Source organism: Armigeres subalbatus, chromosome 2 (genome assembly GCF_024139115.2).
Source record: "Armigeres subalbatus isolate Guangzhou_Male chromosome 2, GZ_Asu_2, whole genome shotgun sequence".
NCBI classification, from domain to species: domain Eukaryota; kingdom Metazoa; phylum Arthropoda; class Insecta; order Diptera; family Culicidae; genus Armigeres; species Armigeres subalbatus.
In genome coordinates this window covers 682,878-697,373 of record NC_085140.1, presented here as the reverse complement: position 1 = coordinate 697,373, position 14,496 = coordinate 682,878, and the positions used below count along the sequence as shown (strand labels likewise).

The 14,496-nt window shown below is 40.0% G+C and overlaps 2 protein-coding genes across 10 annotated transcripts in view; one reads left to right on the top strand and one right to left on the bottom strand.

The window, feature by feature from the left end:
- Nucleotides 1–8,809, bottom strand: part of LOC134217087 (uncharacterized) — a 31,100-nt gene extending 22,291 nt beyond the window's left edge. The window contains exon 1 of the mRNA XM_062695853.1: nt 8,767–8,809. Coding sequence (XP_062551837.1) covers nt 8,767–8,809 — 43 coding nt within the window. The remainder of the gene's footprint in view (nt 1–8,766) is intronic.
- LOC134217381 (pyrokinin-1 receptor-like) overlaps nt 1–14,496 on the top strand; it is a 213,823-nt gene that overhangs the window by 114,438 nt on the left and 84,889 nt on the right. The window contains exon 1 of one of the 9 annotated variants that reach the window (XM_062696127.1): nt 2,888–3,242. The exons of the other annotated variants lie outside the window; for them this stretch is intronic. The gene's annotated coding sequence lies outside the window, so the exon portion shown is untranslated. Of the gene's footprint in view, nt 1–2,887; nt 3,243–14,496 lie in introns of those variants that run through there. 9 annotated transcript variants of the gene reach the window in all.

The following is a 14,496-nucleotide window of genomic DNA, read 5'->3' as shown; positions in this document are numbered from 1 at the left end:
AAGGCGTACATTCTGTTTCGTTCTTTCATAGAGATTTTGGAAAATTGATGGTTGGTATTTCCTAGAAAATATACCAACCACGAATGTGGCTTCGTTTGAGGGAAAACGTTGAATGCATGCGTTACACATGCTTCATGGTACATTGCATATTAACTATTTGATTAGTTGCTTATTTATTCCTAAATAATTACTTTGAAATTCTTGCAATCATGAAACGAAACAGCCAGAAACAGCGAGTATTTATTCTCGGGTTTCTCAGCTTTGTTTGCAGCCAGGGGAAATCACCATTTAATTGATGTACCCACTGAAGCAATTATCGGATAATTTGCACGGATTAATGCTGTTAAGTATTCTGTTGAGATCGCTGAGTGTTTACGAAAAGTTTCCTTTGCTGAAACAGGAATCACCATTGGTACAAATACGTTTCAAGCGAAATATGATTAGTTCAGGGCAATCATTGGACTTCTTCCTTTTATTCTGAGATGTGTAATGTTTTTAAACTATATGATGTGAAGGTTCCATTTAACGAATCCAGTTTAATGAAACCACAAACCTTCGGCTTTACTGACATCCATCCGTTGCTCAATCGTGGATCATAAATAATCCGATCTTGATTGGATAGCGAGCCGACGACACAATGCAGTGGCGTGGTTTGACCGCGCCCATACATCGATGGTAATCCAAACGTGACCCACCGGGATTACCAAAGATTGTCCTTTTTGCAAGGTATTCTAAGGGCTTTTAAATTCAGGAAGAAAATTTAAATATGTGGGCTTTATTAAGATGCACTCAAGGAGTTTTGCTTGGTAATACATATTAGATACATTTTCAGAGATTAAAAGTAAGAGATCTGTAAAATTCATTGTATGATGAGAAATACCAGTTTCATTATAGTTCGTTGTCGGTTTCGATTTCCATCATTAAAATGTGTGAAAATCAAGCTCGTCTTTATAGCCTATTCAGATTGGGCTATTTATGACTTTGTTAAGTGAGAGGGTATCCAATTATTACGAGGTGTTCAGACTGCAGCAAGATAATATATCTTGACGTTTCCATGTTTCCTCATTTGCACGCTAATACAGGGTTGAATTCAAAGAGAGTTTTAAAATTTAATTTGCGAAATCAAGCATTTGTGTGGCGACAATCGAACATTTTTTTCTGAACAAAGTTTCTACGAAAAAAAAATATAAAAAAAAAAATATGAAAAGGGATTTTCGAAGAATATTTGAAGCTCTCATTAAGGATAATAAGCGAAGCAACATTCATTAGTTGGGTGCGCCGTTCTTCGGGGAATCAGACTATTTCTCAATTTATTTTTAAGTTTAAAAAGTATTTTGATTCTGTACTATGATCGAACGGAGATTTGATAGAAAAATTTAGATACTTCTGGGAATTCTTACAAATAAATAAAAAAGGACGATTGGACCAATTTTCAAGAAATATTATCGAACTAAAATGTATTTCTACCAGTATCTCCATGTATGAAGGGCAACTAAGCAAATTATTTTTTTTCAAAAATGGAAACTGAACCATTGCGTTCTACTCGACAATCAATGATACAGCTTCTAACAAAATCGAATCGTGTGAATGTGATATAATTTAAACTGGATTTTGGATGAATTAATGCATTACCAATCCATGTTTTATTTAAGGTTATTCTACTTTATTTATACATCCCATTCAAATCGTACAGTTGTCCCACATGAAAAATGTTGAAATCCAAAGTATATTAAGCCATTCAAGGAGCAGAATTGAAACAATTTATGAAATCATGTTTATTCATCAAATATATTCGTTATACAACCATTCCTACGTTTTAAATTGTCATCCGCATTGGCCCTTGAACTTTGAAAATTTATTCGATTTGTTCTATTAAATCTAGGTTTAAGTTAAGTACTTCATGTTAATTCTAGAGAGCATCTGTTTTTTAAACAATTCATGTTGAATAAGTGGAGAATAAATAATTATCATCATTATTTTTCATCATATAAAATGCTTTCCACAAAACCATCAGTTATTCTTCAGCGCTCAGAAGATTTCCATCTAACATGCTTCGACCCTGCTGCGACAGAAAGAGCATGACTGTCAACTACGAAACGAAATGAAAACAGAGAGAATTTTCTCTCTGGCAAAAAGAGCGTGACGCTTGTCAGTTTTGTTTTGTTGAATTTCTCCCTGCATCCCAGTTAGAACGAAAGCTCTCTCGTAATAATTGTTCGTAATAAATTCTTTATGACTCTTTTTAGCGGGTATCTTTTGACAGCGCAAAATGTATGGAATATTACGTAGATAATGACATCATAAAGCGTATTTACCCTGAAACGCCAATTATTATGTCATGTCAAAACTAATGCCAAAAATTTAAATAATGAGATTTTTTTAACGCGGCCTACATACCTTTCTAAAGTTTTATGTTGTCCTTTCTACTGTGTATTTCTAAAAAAAGACTTTCATGTTAGAAAAAGAAACGAGAAAGAAACCACAACCAATATTAACTTGAGTTTGCCAAAGACTTTAATGTGCTCGAACAAAGCTAAAACGAACCAGTATGGCAGTAACAACTTTACTTAAAATACTCAATAATCAGATTGTACCTATTATATATTCACACAGGTGTTACTTGCAAAGCCATTTCCGTACATCAAGGCAGATGAAATATTCATGCAACATAATCACCTAATGGAATAGTTGTGTCGCATGACATAAAATGTATCTCACCCCCGAGGAGACCGTACGCAATATCCATCCGAACGGAATGAACTCGACGTTTGTGAATGGTTTCTATTTACCGCCGCCTCAAAGACCGGTACGGTAGACGGTCACTGGCTGTTGTAAATGATGCCGCGCGTGATGCGGGTTAGTCTCGCGTGGACCTTGGAGCATTTCGCAGTGGATGCTGGACATCAATAGTGTGCAAATACGTGAACATATTTTGACTGTCAGCTCCAAAAGACAGAAAATACACCGGCTTGTGCAAAACATATGTGGTTCAATCAACCAGTACTGCTTGTGGAATTGCGTCACTTATTGCTTTGAAGATAGATGCCTGCTGTTGAGGTGTACGGCAGATAAAATAAGCGAAGTGAGAGGATTGAAATCCATCGTGCGGACATAAGTGGATAGACGACATAACTAAACGTGGACAGCATCAATGAGGAGTCAAATATGACTGATGGTTCAATGTTCATACTGTTGTTTTTTCATAATAATTCAATTAACGTGCCGAAAGTACAAATTAGCAGGTGAGCAAACAATTATTTCAGATGATGAAAAATGAAAATTAACTCAGTGAAATGGGAGTCTAAAATGAAAATCATGCTTGTTGAATTAATGTCATAAGGTTGAAGTGATGTTGTTAAGCCACATACATTGAATAAATTTGAACAGAATACAATTTCTGTAACCCTCACCTTTTAATTCGGGTTTGAAATGTAGAATTCAAGCCAAGAAAAAATCAACCCGCGAGCAAAAATCGGTTAATTTATGCTAATTTGATGCTCTGTAGACGGTGATTTTCCTGGATAATTGAAAGCTGTCGTTGACCGACTCAACGATTTTCAGTACACACCAGCGGAAAATTTTGAAGTGAGGGTGTTTCCAATACGAACAATAAGTGCTGTTTCGTTAGCTAAAGGGAGCTGTAGAGACATTTGAAGTTGTAATGAGAAACCAACTCTAGTGCAATGAACAGGAAACTTGAATGCTTTCTCTCTATTAACATGTTTAGTTTCAATAAAAGTAGATAAAGTGGCAGTCTTAATTTGTCGACGCGACGGTTTCATACAATACAGGCACAGATTGAAATATGAAATTCTTCATAAACGACGCATCACATGACATGACTAAAAAAACTTTCATATTTTTGTAATTATTTAGAATTTTACGGACCTTTCTGCTTTCTTTTAAATATAATTCGTGAATTTAAATAAAATGGTAAGCTGGTTTTTGTCAGGTGAAACTGTGCTTTACCATCAAAATGTTAAAAATGATTTTTTTTAGTTCTGTCAGCATTGTATGAAAAGCGTGTTATACTAATTTAAACATGGACTATCGATTTTTTCTTTTCCACTTCCAGCAGAGTAACTTTCCGGGACTCGCATTATTGTAAAAAGTACAACACTTTGAGTGAAAATGAGATATCTTTTCAGTCAGTTGGCCAATTTGCACCAAACCACCATGTATTCCTAAAAAAATACACTGGAAAAGGGACCAATAATGAATTATTCATTTATTTCATTAGCAATTCATCTTAAAGTAGCGCGGTTTTTCCTGAGATTTTTTTAGAATAACTTTTTTTAGTTCATTCGCAGTTTTCACTCACCTATGGCCGTAGGTTGTCACCAGACGGCCTTCAGGAAAACCCGGAACGTTCGTAAAAACGTCATTTTGGAAAGTTTGTCCTACAGCAACGCAATCTAAGCAATTTCTGACGGTGATCTTAGAGTTAATACACAGTTCTTACTCTGCTATGAACGGAGTGGCCTTCCGGATAATCCAGAAGATCGTCCTACAGCAGCGCATTTTTTTTTTCTAAACCGTTTCTGATGGTGATATTTGAGTTAATACACAGTTCTAACTCTGTTATGACCGGATAATTCGGAACGTCCGTAAACATGGTCTTTTTGGAAAGTTTGTTCTAGAGCAGCGCAATTTTTTAAACCATTTCTGACGGTGATCGTCGAGTTAATACAGACCTCTTATTGTACTATGACCACAGTGGCCACCAGACGGGTTTCTGGAGAATCTGGAACATCCGTAAAAATGTTCATTTTGTGAAGTTCGTCCTAGAGCAGCGCAATTTTTTCTAAACCATTTCTGATGATGATTTTGGAGATATTTCACAGTTCTTACTTAGCTATAACCGCAGGTGGTCACCAGACGGCCTTCCGAATAATCCGGAACGTCCGTAAAATGGTCATTTTGGATAGTTCGTCATAGAGTAGCGCATTTTTTCTAAGTCATTTCTGACGGTGATCCTAGTGTTAATTCACAGTTCTTACTATGTAATGACCGCATGTGGCTACTAGACGGCCTTTCCGCAAATCCCCAGGCCACTTTGGAAAGCAGCCATTTTTTTTTAGTTTTTAACCTAATCTCCTTATGTTTGGTAGTTAGGTAAAACTCGCCGAGATCTGTCCCCTAGGTGTGAATTCGCTCAAAAATTCTTGAAAATAAACGCCACTGTGTACTTTTATAAAAAACTGAATTTTGAATTTTTTGGGCAGTTTCGAAAGATAATTTAATCATTTTTCAGGACGTTATCTAAGCTTAATATAAGGTGAGCGGGTACCTTGCAGGAAGGGGTTTTTGTAAATAATGATACAATAACATTAATTTTCAGGCATATTTTACTTATATCGAAAATCATACCTATTTTGAACTGCATCTTTTCAAAAAGATTATGCAGGAAGGCGTGTGCTTTAACATGAGGCATTGAGGCACTAGATGGTGGTATATATGAAATCATTACTTTAGACTAGGGACGTTCCGATACTACAAAATATCGATATTTGATTCGATATGATAATCGAATCAAAGTATCGATATCACCGATATATTGGAATAAAAATATCGATATATCGGATAATCATATGATATTTCAGAAATGAGAATATTTAGAATATATTTGTTGAAGTAATTCAATTACTGTCGTATTACCATATCACCCTAATTGCAATAAGTATTAGAAATTGATGTAAAAAGTTCACGTTATTATTTTAAATAAACTAAACAAAGCTTTTTATCTATTACTTAATCCAATTTGCTTCTAGAGTGTGCCAGTCCAAGAATCATTGGTGGCGGCATTCGTCGCAGTTTTAACCGGTACCGGCGGCGTTTTTGGCATGATACTGACATCACTATTTCACTCAAAAAAATCTACTTTAGTTTCGAGACATTTTTTGTATTTTTCCTCTGGTTATTCTGATTCTTATCAGCAGAAAATTCTCTTTTCATAATTTTAACGGAAGTTTTTTATTAATTTAATGTTCAAGTTAAAATCAAGTGAAATATTTTTAACTATAAAAGAAAATTCTCTTAAACTTTCACGAGAAATTATGTTTTTGTTTCACACGAAGTTTCCTTGAGTTTTGGCAGGAAATTCTCATCAAAATTTACGCTAAAACTTCCATCAGAAAAAAAATCTTAATTTTCATCAGAAAACTTGCAGAAATATTTTGAGCTTCCTAAGGAAATTTTTAATTCCTACGGGGCATTTTTTTGAATTTTTAAAGCAAATTTTCATATGTTCTCAATTTTTTTCTAAATTCCCATTTCCATAAATATCTTCTTGGTTTCTAAAGTTAATTCATCTAGCTTATCATAAGAACACGCCAAATATATAATTGAATCCGTGAAAGGATTCAAGAACCAGTGGCATGGCAAATGTTACACAACGGCGCGTCAATGCAAAGTGTCAAGTTGTCAAAACTATTTGTGATGGAAGCACACACTTCACACCAAATGCTCCGAGAAAAATTATCTGAACAATTAAAAATACGACATTTCAATCCATTTTGAAGTATTTTTTTTTACAAAATACAGTGCAATTATTATTCTGTTGTTGTTTTGTTCGGATTCAATATATCGATATCGAAAGCAAAAATATCGATATTACCGATATATTGAAAACAAAATATCGATACAAAAATATCGGATATCGAAACAAAAATATCGATATTCTGATATATCGGAAGTATCGGAACGTCCCTACTTTAGACTATATCAAGATATTCCGATATATGGAATTTTCCACATTGTAAATTCTTATGGCACAAATTTGAAATTTGCATAAATTATGTCTTTGGCAAGGTGGGAATGGACTGTCTGGTGACGGAAAAAATAGGAATTATATAACTAGGCGGCGCTAGTGTGCTCCCGAACAATTTGGCCGAATACAACTTGGGTGTAGGTACGAAGGATCTCAAGCTAGAGCAATATTTCACACATGCAAGAATATTGCATGCACACTAGCGCCGCCTAATTGTATAATTCCTAATTTATTTTTCCGTCACAAGACAGTCCATTCCCACCAGATGAACTGTTAATGAAAGGTTAAATCCTTTTTACCCTGAGATATCTAACAAAACTGGTTGACCCATATATCACCCAGTATTTCAGTATATTGGTGTTCATCCTCGAACAGCTGTGTAGAAGACGGCCACTTTCTAATCCGGGGGTATATCACCAAACTGGTGGTCTAACATGCACTAGAATTACTCTGCTGATAAATTTTAAACTCACCCATTTTTCAACATATTGGTTTACAATCCTCGAACAACTTTGTAGAAGACGGAAATCTCTGAATTCTGAACTAAACAGTTTCTCAACATATTGGTTTCCAATGCTCGGACAACTTTATAGAAGACGGCAACTTTACAATCCCCACATATCCCAAGATATCGAACCAAACTGGTAGGTTCATATACACTAGCGGCGCTAAGTGGAAGAATTTCAAATCTCTTTTTTCCTTGACTCATAGGGTTACATAGGATCGATCATAGATGGATTTAGAATTCGTTTCACTACGCCAAGATTTTTAGAAATGTTATAGGAAGCACCGCGCCATTTATTCAGAAAATTGACTATTTTCACTGTAACCGTTGGATCCAATTTGCAGCTTGTTAGCTCCTCCACAAGTATCCCCATGTCTCGACCCCCACGCCAGTAAGCACCTAACGCCTAGTCCGTTCCGAATCGATTTATAAGGACAGCCTTACTGGTGGCGATCCCAGCTGTCCGAAGAAAAAGATTTAATGTACTTCTCGTAATTTATCGAGCACAAGTTATGTGAGCTACCACTGAAATAGGATCCGTGGTTGAGATAGGACCCTTACCCCGTTACGAACGGGGGTAGGCCTGATTGTCGTTATCGCCGCGGAGTTGTTGCCAACTTTTGAGAAGTGCGAAGCTGTCAAACTTCGGCTCTTCTCAAAAATCCTAAAAACTTAGCGAAAGAAGGTACAAAAGCGAAAAGATTGGTGCCGATCGCTCTCTTCCATATCGACCGCCACAGACAGTAGAAGTGCGCGCCGATTAAGTATAACATAAAGTAAAGTAGTTTGCTTATAGTGAATAAATTCCCAAGAAAAGTGTGTTCCGTAGTTGGATGAAATCCGCCAGCAGAAGGGAAAATTTGTGATAAGAGTGGAAAAGAATCAACAGTAATAAGCGTTGTAATCGTCAAAATCTGAAAAGGTAATTGTTTCTATTGTTCTATAGAAAAGGGATAGGAGCGTATAGGGAGAGAGAGACAATAATGGTGTACTAACCCCCCCCGTGGAACAGGCCCGCGTCTGTACTCGGGCCTTTTCTTTTTCCTGTGGCCTCGGGTGTAATTCCCGGAGGACTGCTTATCATTCCCAGCAACGACGACATCCGGCGGAACAAAAGTAAATTCGTTCGAAGCTCGACGGACGGTCTGGAGCGCGGATTCCCCGAACAAAACCCGGAAGACGGATCGTTTGACGAACTTGAGACGCGGTGACGACATCGACTGATACGAAGCCATTGATCCGGCTGGATACGGGAATCTCCTCACGAGCAAAAGCGACCGAGTGGCGCAGCCGCTGAAGCAAAATTCGGTGACCTAGCGGTAGTTCATCGTGGTATTCCTGCGTCATGCCAACCACCCTTTTGTGCAGCCGAACACGTTACGAACTCTTCGCTAAACCGTCTCACGACACGCCGTCGTTCAACATCGATTCAGTCCCGCTTTCGTCCAGCACCAAACGTTTCATCGATCGGTCCGTGCGTGACCCCAACAACCTGGTTCCCGTCGGAGGGAACCTCCCTCCTCATCGAGCAGCATGCTAGCCCTCCTCATCGAGCAGCATGCTAGCCAACGTAGATCAACGATAATGCGCAAGTTACACCTTCCTTTTGTCTCTCTCGCCACAGAAAGGGCTAATAGCCAAATAAAACCAATCATGTTAATACAATTATTGCGGAGTAGAATTTCATTTACGGACGCATTCCCTTTTGGTTATCTATTCCATTTCTGATTCGATTCGTGCCCAAAACGGGTATCCAAGCCTCGGTCTGTGTGGTCCACCTTGGAAACACGATCGTTTCCAAACTTTTCACCTCTTTCGTCATCTGAATCGGTGGGCTTTCTCCTTCCGTGACGTGACAGAGCAATAGAAGCTCCTGCTAAGGTAAGTGGTGGTACAGTGAATATAGCGGTGCTAGTTAGCTTACGACCCAGTGCTTAACAATTTCCTACCAAATTCTCCTACTGAGCAGCCGAGAGGCTACAAATTGGCGCCCAGCAAAAATAATTAGTTACTCTAATTCATTTTTTCACTCCCCCTAGCGGAGGGGAAGAAAAACACTTCCGGTTTTTTTTGATATTTTTTTCGTTCTTCCAACGAAGCAGTTGTTTGAGCAACATGGATTTGGAATTCGAGGTTCAATATAAGCGATTAATGGTTCATCATCTCGAGAAGCACGAGATTGAATACGAATTGACCATCAGAGCAGTGCAATACGATCCCACAGAGTCCCGATCTGCCATTCAGAGGAGGCTCAGGGACCGGTTGAAGGACGAAAAAGAGCAAAATGCAGTGGATGTAGATTTTCTTAGGTGTAATGTTACCGTGGATGCGGAGATAAAAATGATTGATAAAAACTTAGAGCAAATTACAAGTTATTTGAATAATGAAGTTCACTTTGACGGTTTTAGAGACAGTCTGAAATCGCGACTGGTGCATTATTTCGCCAGAGTTCGCCGCGCTCAAGAATATGCTGAGACGGACGAAGATCTCATAGACTTTGATAAGCTTCTGTGCACAATTCGAGGACTAATGAACACCCATTTCTCTATGTTCTCACCATTACATACTGTTAGAAAACATGTGATGGAAGAAATTGCTCGTTCGGTTTCAAACATACGGGCTGAGTGTGAATCTAAAAATAACCCACACAAAAATGTACAAAAAAGTTCTCAGAAAAAAACCAAACAATCGAAGAAGAAAGATTCACAATCGTCCGAAGAAGGAGATCAAGATAATGAGGGGGCTCAGGGTGGTTCAGGTCTTCCCCTAACGTCAAGTCGCCGCGAATTAAAATCGTACAAACAATCTTCGAACACAAACCTAGAAGCACTTCCGAGTATGCTCGCAACGTTGTATCCCTTCGCGTTTCCACCGTATCCGTTTGCGATGCCTCGTCAAGAGTCCATCCCGGATACGAATCGTTCGGAAAAAGTGATCCGCAAATTTCCGCTGAATAAACCATCGAAGTCTAAGCCGATTCAGCAGGCTGAGACGTCGGATTCAGTAACTGAGTCCGACCCAGAAAGCTCTGCATCATCGTCAGATGCTCCGGTCGTTAGACACCAGAGAAACCCACATCGTCGCGCGCAACCCAAAACTCGACCGATATCTGAATGGAACATTCGGTATGACGGCCGCGATAACGGTCAAAATTTGATGAGATTCATCAAAGAAGTAGAATTCTACGCCAAATCAGAAAACGTTTCTAAACGCGAATTATTTCGGTCCGCGATATATCTCTTTAAAGACCAGGCCAAATCGTGGTTCATGTCTGGCATGGAAAACGAAGACTTCGCGAATTGGAACGAACTCGTTTCGGAACTCAAACGTGAGTTCCTGAGTCCCGATCACGATCACGTGGCCGAGATTAAAGCAATCTCGCGGAAACAAGGTCCAAAAGAACGCTTTTCGGATTATTTGACGGAAATGTTGAAAATATTCAACTCCCTTACGAAACCGATTTCGGAAGGGAAGAAATTTGAAATCGTGTACCGAAATCTACGATCGGACTACAAAGGTCACGCGGTCGCGTCTAAAGTTAATAATTTAGCCGATCTGAAGAGGTTTGGGAGGCAGTTGGACGCTACCTATTGGTACAAATACGCCCCAAACACGCAGGATCAGCACCCGCCGCCGCGAAATAAGACTCAGGTGAATGAGATCAGTAGAGATTCTCATAAAATGTCCAAACCCCCGGTCGAAGTGTCGAAGAAATCATACAAATCGCGAAATTTTTATCGGTCGCAGAAAGAAGCCTCGGAAGATGAACACCCTTCGAGGAAACCGTCGAGAGAAATTCCAAGGAAACCTAAAATCGAGAGAAAAAAGCCAGACGAGCCGAGAACGTCAAAGGTGGAGGAAGAAATACCTTCGTGGATTGATACCTACGTGCCTCCTAGGGAAGGGGTATGCTTTAATTGTAGACAGCCCGGCCATAACTTTACGGAATGTATTCAACCTAGGTACAAATTCTGCCTCCGATGCGGGTTGCACCAGGTCGAAACCAAAAATTGCCCCTATTGTGAAAAAAACTTCCAATAGACTACCTGCGAGGGCAGGCCAGTCAAAGTTTTCAAAATCCCTCACACCAATCCCTTAACGAATCCGGTTATCACCGAATTCACGACTCTGATTACGACCCCCCCGAGCACGCCCACCTAGAAGAATTGTTCGTGAATGTGCAGGACGATGATCGCCCTTTCGTGAAAGTATCTATCTTCGATGTCCCTATTGTCGGTCTACTTGACAGTGGAGCGCATCGAAGTATTCTAGGCATCGGTTCCTTAAAATTGATTAAATCCAGCAAACTAAAAATATTCCCTGCTAATGTCGATCTGGTCACGGCCAGTGGACAAAAGTTGGAAGTGACGGGCTATGTGAACCTTCCAATAAGTTTCAATAGTCAAACCAAACTAATCCCTACACTGGTTGTGCCTGAGCTCAGGAGACGGCTCCTGTTAGGTACGGATTTTTGGAAGACGTTTGGTATTGTTCCAACTATCCAATCAGTTGCGGCAGAGGAAATCGAAATCGCTCCAGAAGATTGTATTCTGACCGATCAACAACTCCTAGAATTAGAGTTGGTAAAAGGTCAATTCAAAGCGGCAGTCGACGGCCAATTAGACACGACGCCACTAATCTCACACCGTATCGAATTAACTGACGAGGCCAAACAGTTAGCTCCAGTCCGCATAAACCCGTTCCCTACTTCTCCAAAACGTCAGGAGCAAATAAATGAGGAATTGGATAAAATGCTTGAAGCCGGCATCATAGAGCGGTCCTACAGTAACTGGGCGTTGAGGTTAGTCCCCGTTGACAAACCTGACGGGACAGTACGATTGTGCCTTGACGCACGAAAATTAAACGAGAGGACAGTTAGAGATTCATATCCGTTGCCACACGCAGATAGAATTCTCAGTCGTTTAGGGCCATGTAAATATATTTCGACAATTGACTTATCGAAAGCATTTCTCCAAATCCCTCTCTATACCAGATCACGTAAATTAACCGCCTTTTCAGTCCTAGGTAGAGGACTTTTCCAGTTCACCCGCATGCCTTTCGGACTAGTGAATAGCCCTGCAACGCTGTCGCGGCTAATGGACAGAGTCTTGGGTGCCGGTGAACTGGAACCTAAAGTCTTTGTCTACCTAGACGACATTATCGTTTTAAGCGAGACCTTTGAAGAGCACCTCAGGTTACTCAGAGAAGTGGCTTCTCGTTTAAACAGGGCTAATTTATCCATAAACGTACAAAAATCTAAATTTTGCGTACCTGAACTCCCATATCTGGGGTACATTTTATCCACAAAAGGGCTAAAACCAAACCCAGATCGCGTGGAGGCCATTATTAATATAGAACGCCCCAATAGCATACGTGCTTTGCGACGATTCCTGGGTATGAGTAATTATTACCGGCGTTTCATTGCCAATTATAGCCAGGTAGTACGCCCACTTACAGATTTGCTAAAGGATAAGCCAAAATCAATCCGATGGAATGATTCGGCAGAAGCGTCCTTTGTAAAGATTAAAGAGCTGCTTATCACTGCTCCGATACTTGCTAATCCGGATTTCAGCAAACCATTCTGTATCCACTGCGATGCCAGTGATACAGCCATCGCCGGGGTGCTGACCCAAGATCGAGATGGTATGGAACAGCCAATTGCTTACTACTCGCAGAAATTAACAGGCCCAGAGCAACGCTATTTTGCCACGGAAAAAGAGGCGCTGGCCGTACTTAGATCCGTTGAAAAATTCCGGTGTTATGTAGAAGGATCGAAGTTTACGGTTATCACCGATGCTTCGGCCCTCACCTACATACTCCGCAGTAGCTGGCGCACTTCTTCTCGGCTTTGTCGTTGGAGCATAGAGCTTCAACGACATGACATGGTCATAAAACATCGTCGAGGAATTGATAACGTCGTACCTGACACACTATCGCGTGCGGTAGAAGTACTTTCTTTAACCCAAAACGGCAATGAATGGTACACGAAGATGTTGAATAAGGTTCACGAACACCCCGAAAAATATAAAGATTTTCGGGTAGATAACGGTGTGCTAAAGAAGCTCGTATCAACTCAGGGCGACTCTCTGGATTATCGATTTGTGTGGAAAATATGTGTTCCCCAGGACATGAGAGAGAATATCCTCGTCGAAGAGCACGATGATTCCCTCCACTTGGGAACCGACAAGACCATAGCTAGAATAAAGAAGAAATATTATTGGCCAAATTTAGGAAACGACGTACGGTCACATATTCGTAGATGTTCTGTTTGCAAGGAATGCAAGCCCCCAAATCGTTCCCAAAATCCAGTGGTTGGTGTTCCTAGATTAGCCACTAAACCATTCCAAATAATCGCTGTTGATTTTATTCAGTCCTTACCAAGGAGCAAAACGGGAAAAGCCCATTTGTTCGTGGTGATGGATCTTTTCTCCAAATTTTGCTTATTATTTCCGGTGCGCAAGATTACAGCCCCCAAAATTTGTGAAATTCTGGAATATAGTTGGTTCCGGAGGTATTCCACTCCAGAAATCCTGATTTCTGACAATGCGTCCTCATTTTTGTCTTCCAATTTCAAAGAACTGCTACAAAAGTTCCGGGTGCAACACTGGACAAATCCGCGGCATCACAGCCAAAGTAACCCAGTGGAGCGGCTCAATCGCACCATAAATGCTTGCATAAGAACGTATGCACGAACTAACCAACAACTTTGGGACACTCGAGTTCCGGAAATTGAGTACGTTCTCAACAACACTCCCCATGGTGCTACTGGTTACAGTCCATATCGAATATTATTCGGTCATGAGATTGTTAGCCGTGGAGACGAACATCAAGTCGATCGTGATGTAGAGGAATTTTCGGATGAAGAAAGACTTGAAAAGAAGCTTCAAATTGACCAGTCTATTTACAAACTAGTTCATGAAAACCTAAAAAAACAATTCAATAAAAATTCACATGATTACAATTTGCGTCATAAAACTTTCTCACCTGTGTACACTGTAGGGCAAAAGGTGTACAAGCGAAACTTTCGCCAGTCATCTGCCCCCCATCACTATAATGCCAAGCTGGGACCTTGCTACCTCCCATGCACCGTCATAGCTCGGGTTGGTACGTCCGCCTACGAGCTGGCCGACGAAAACGGCAAATCCATCGGTGTTTTCTCCGCCGCCGACCTGAAGCCAGGGGAAATCTGAAAAACAAACCAAAAATGAATTACTTACTGTTT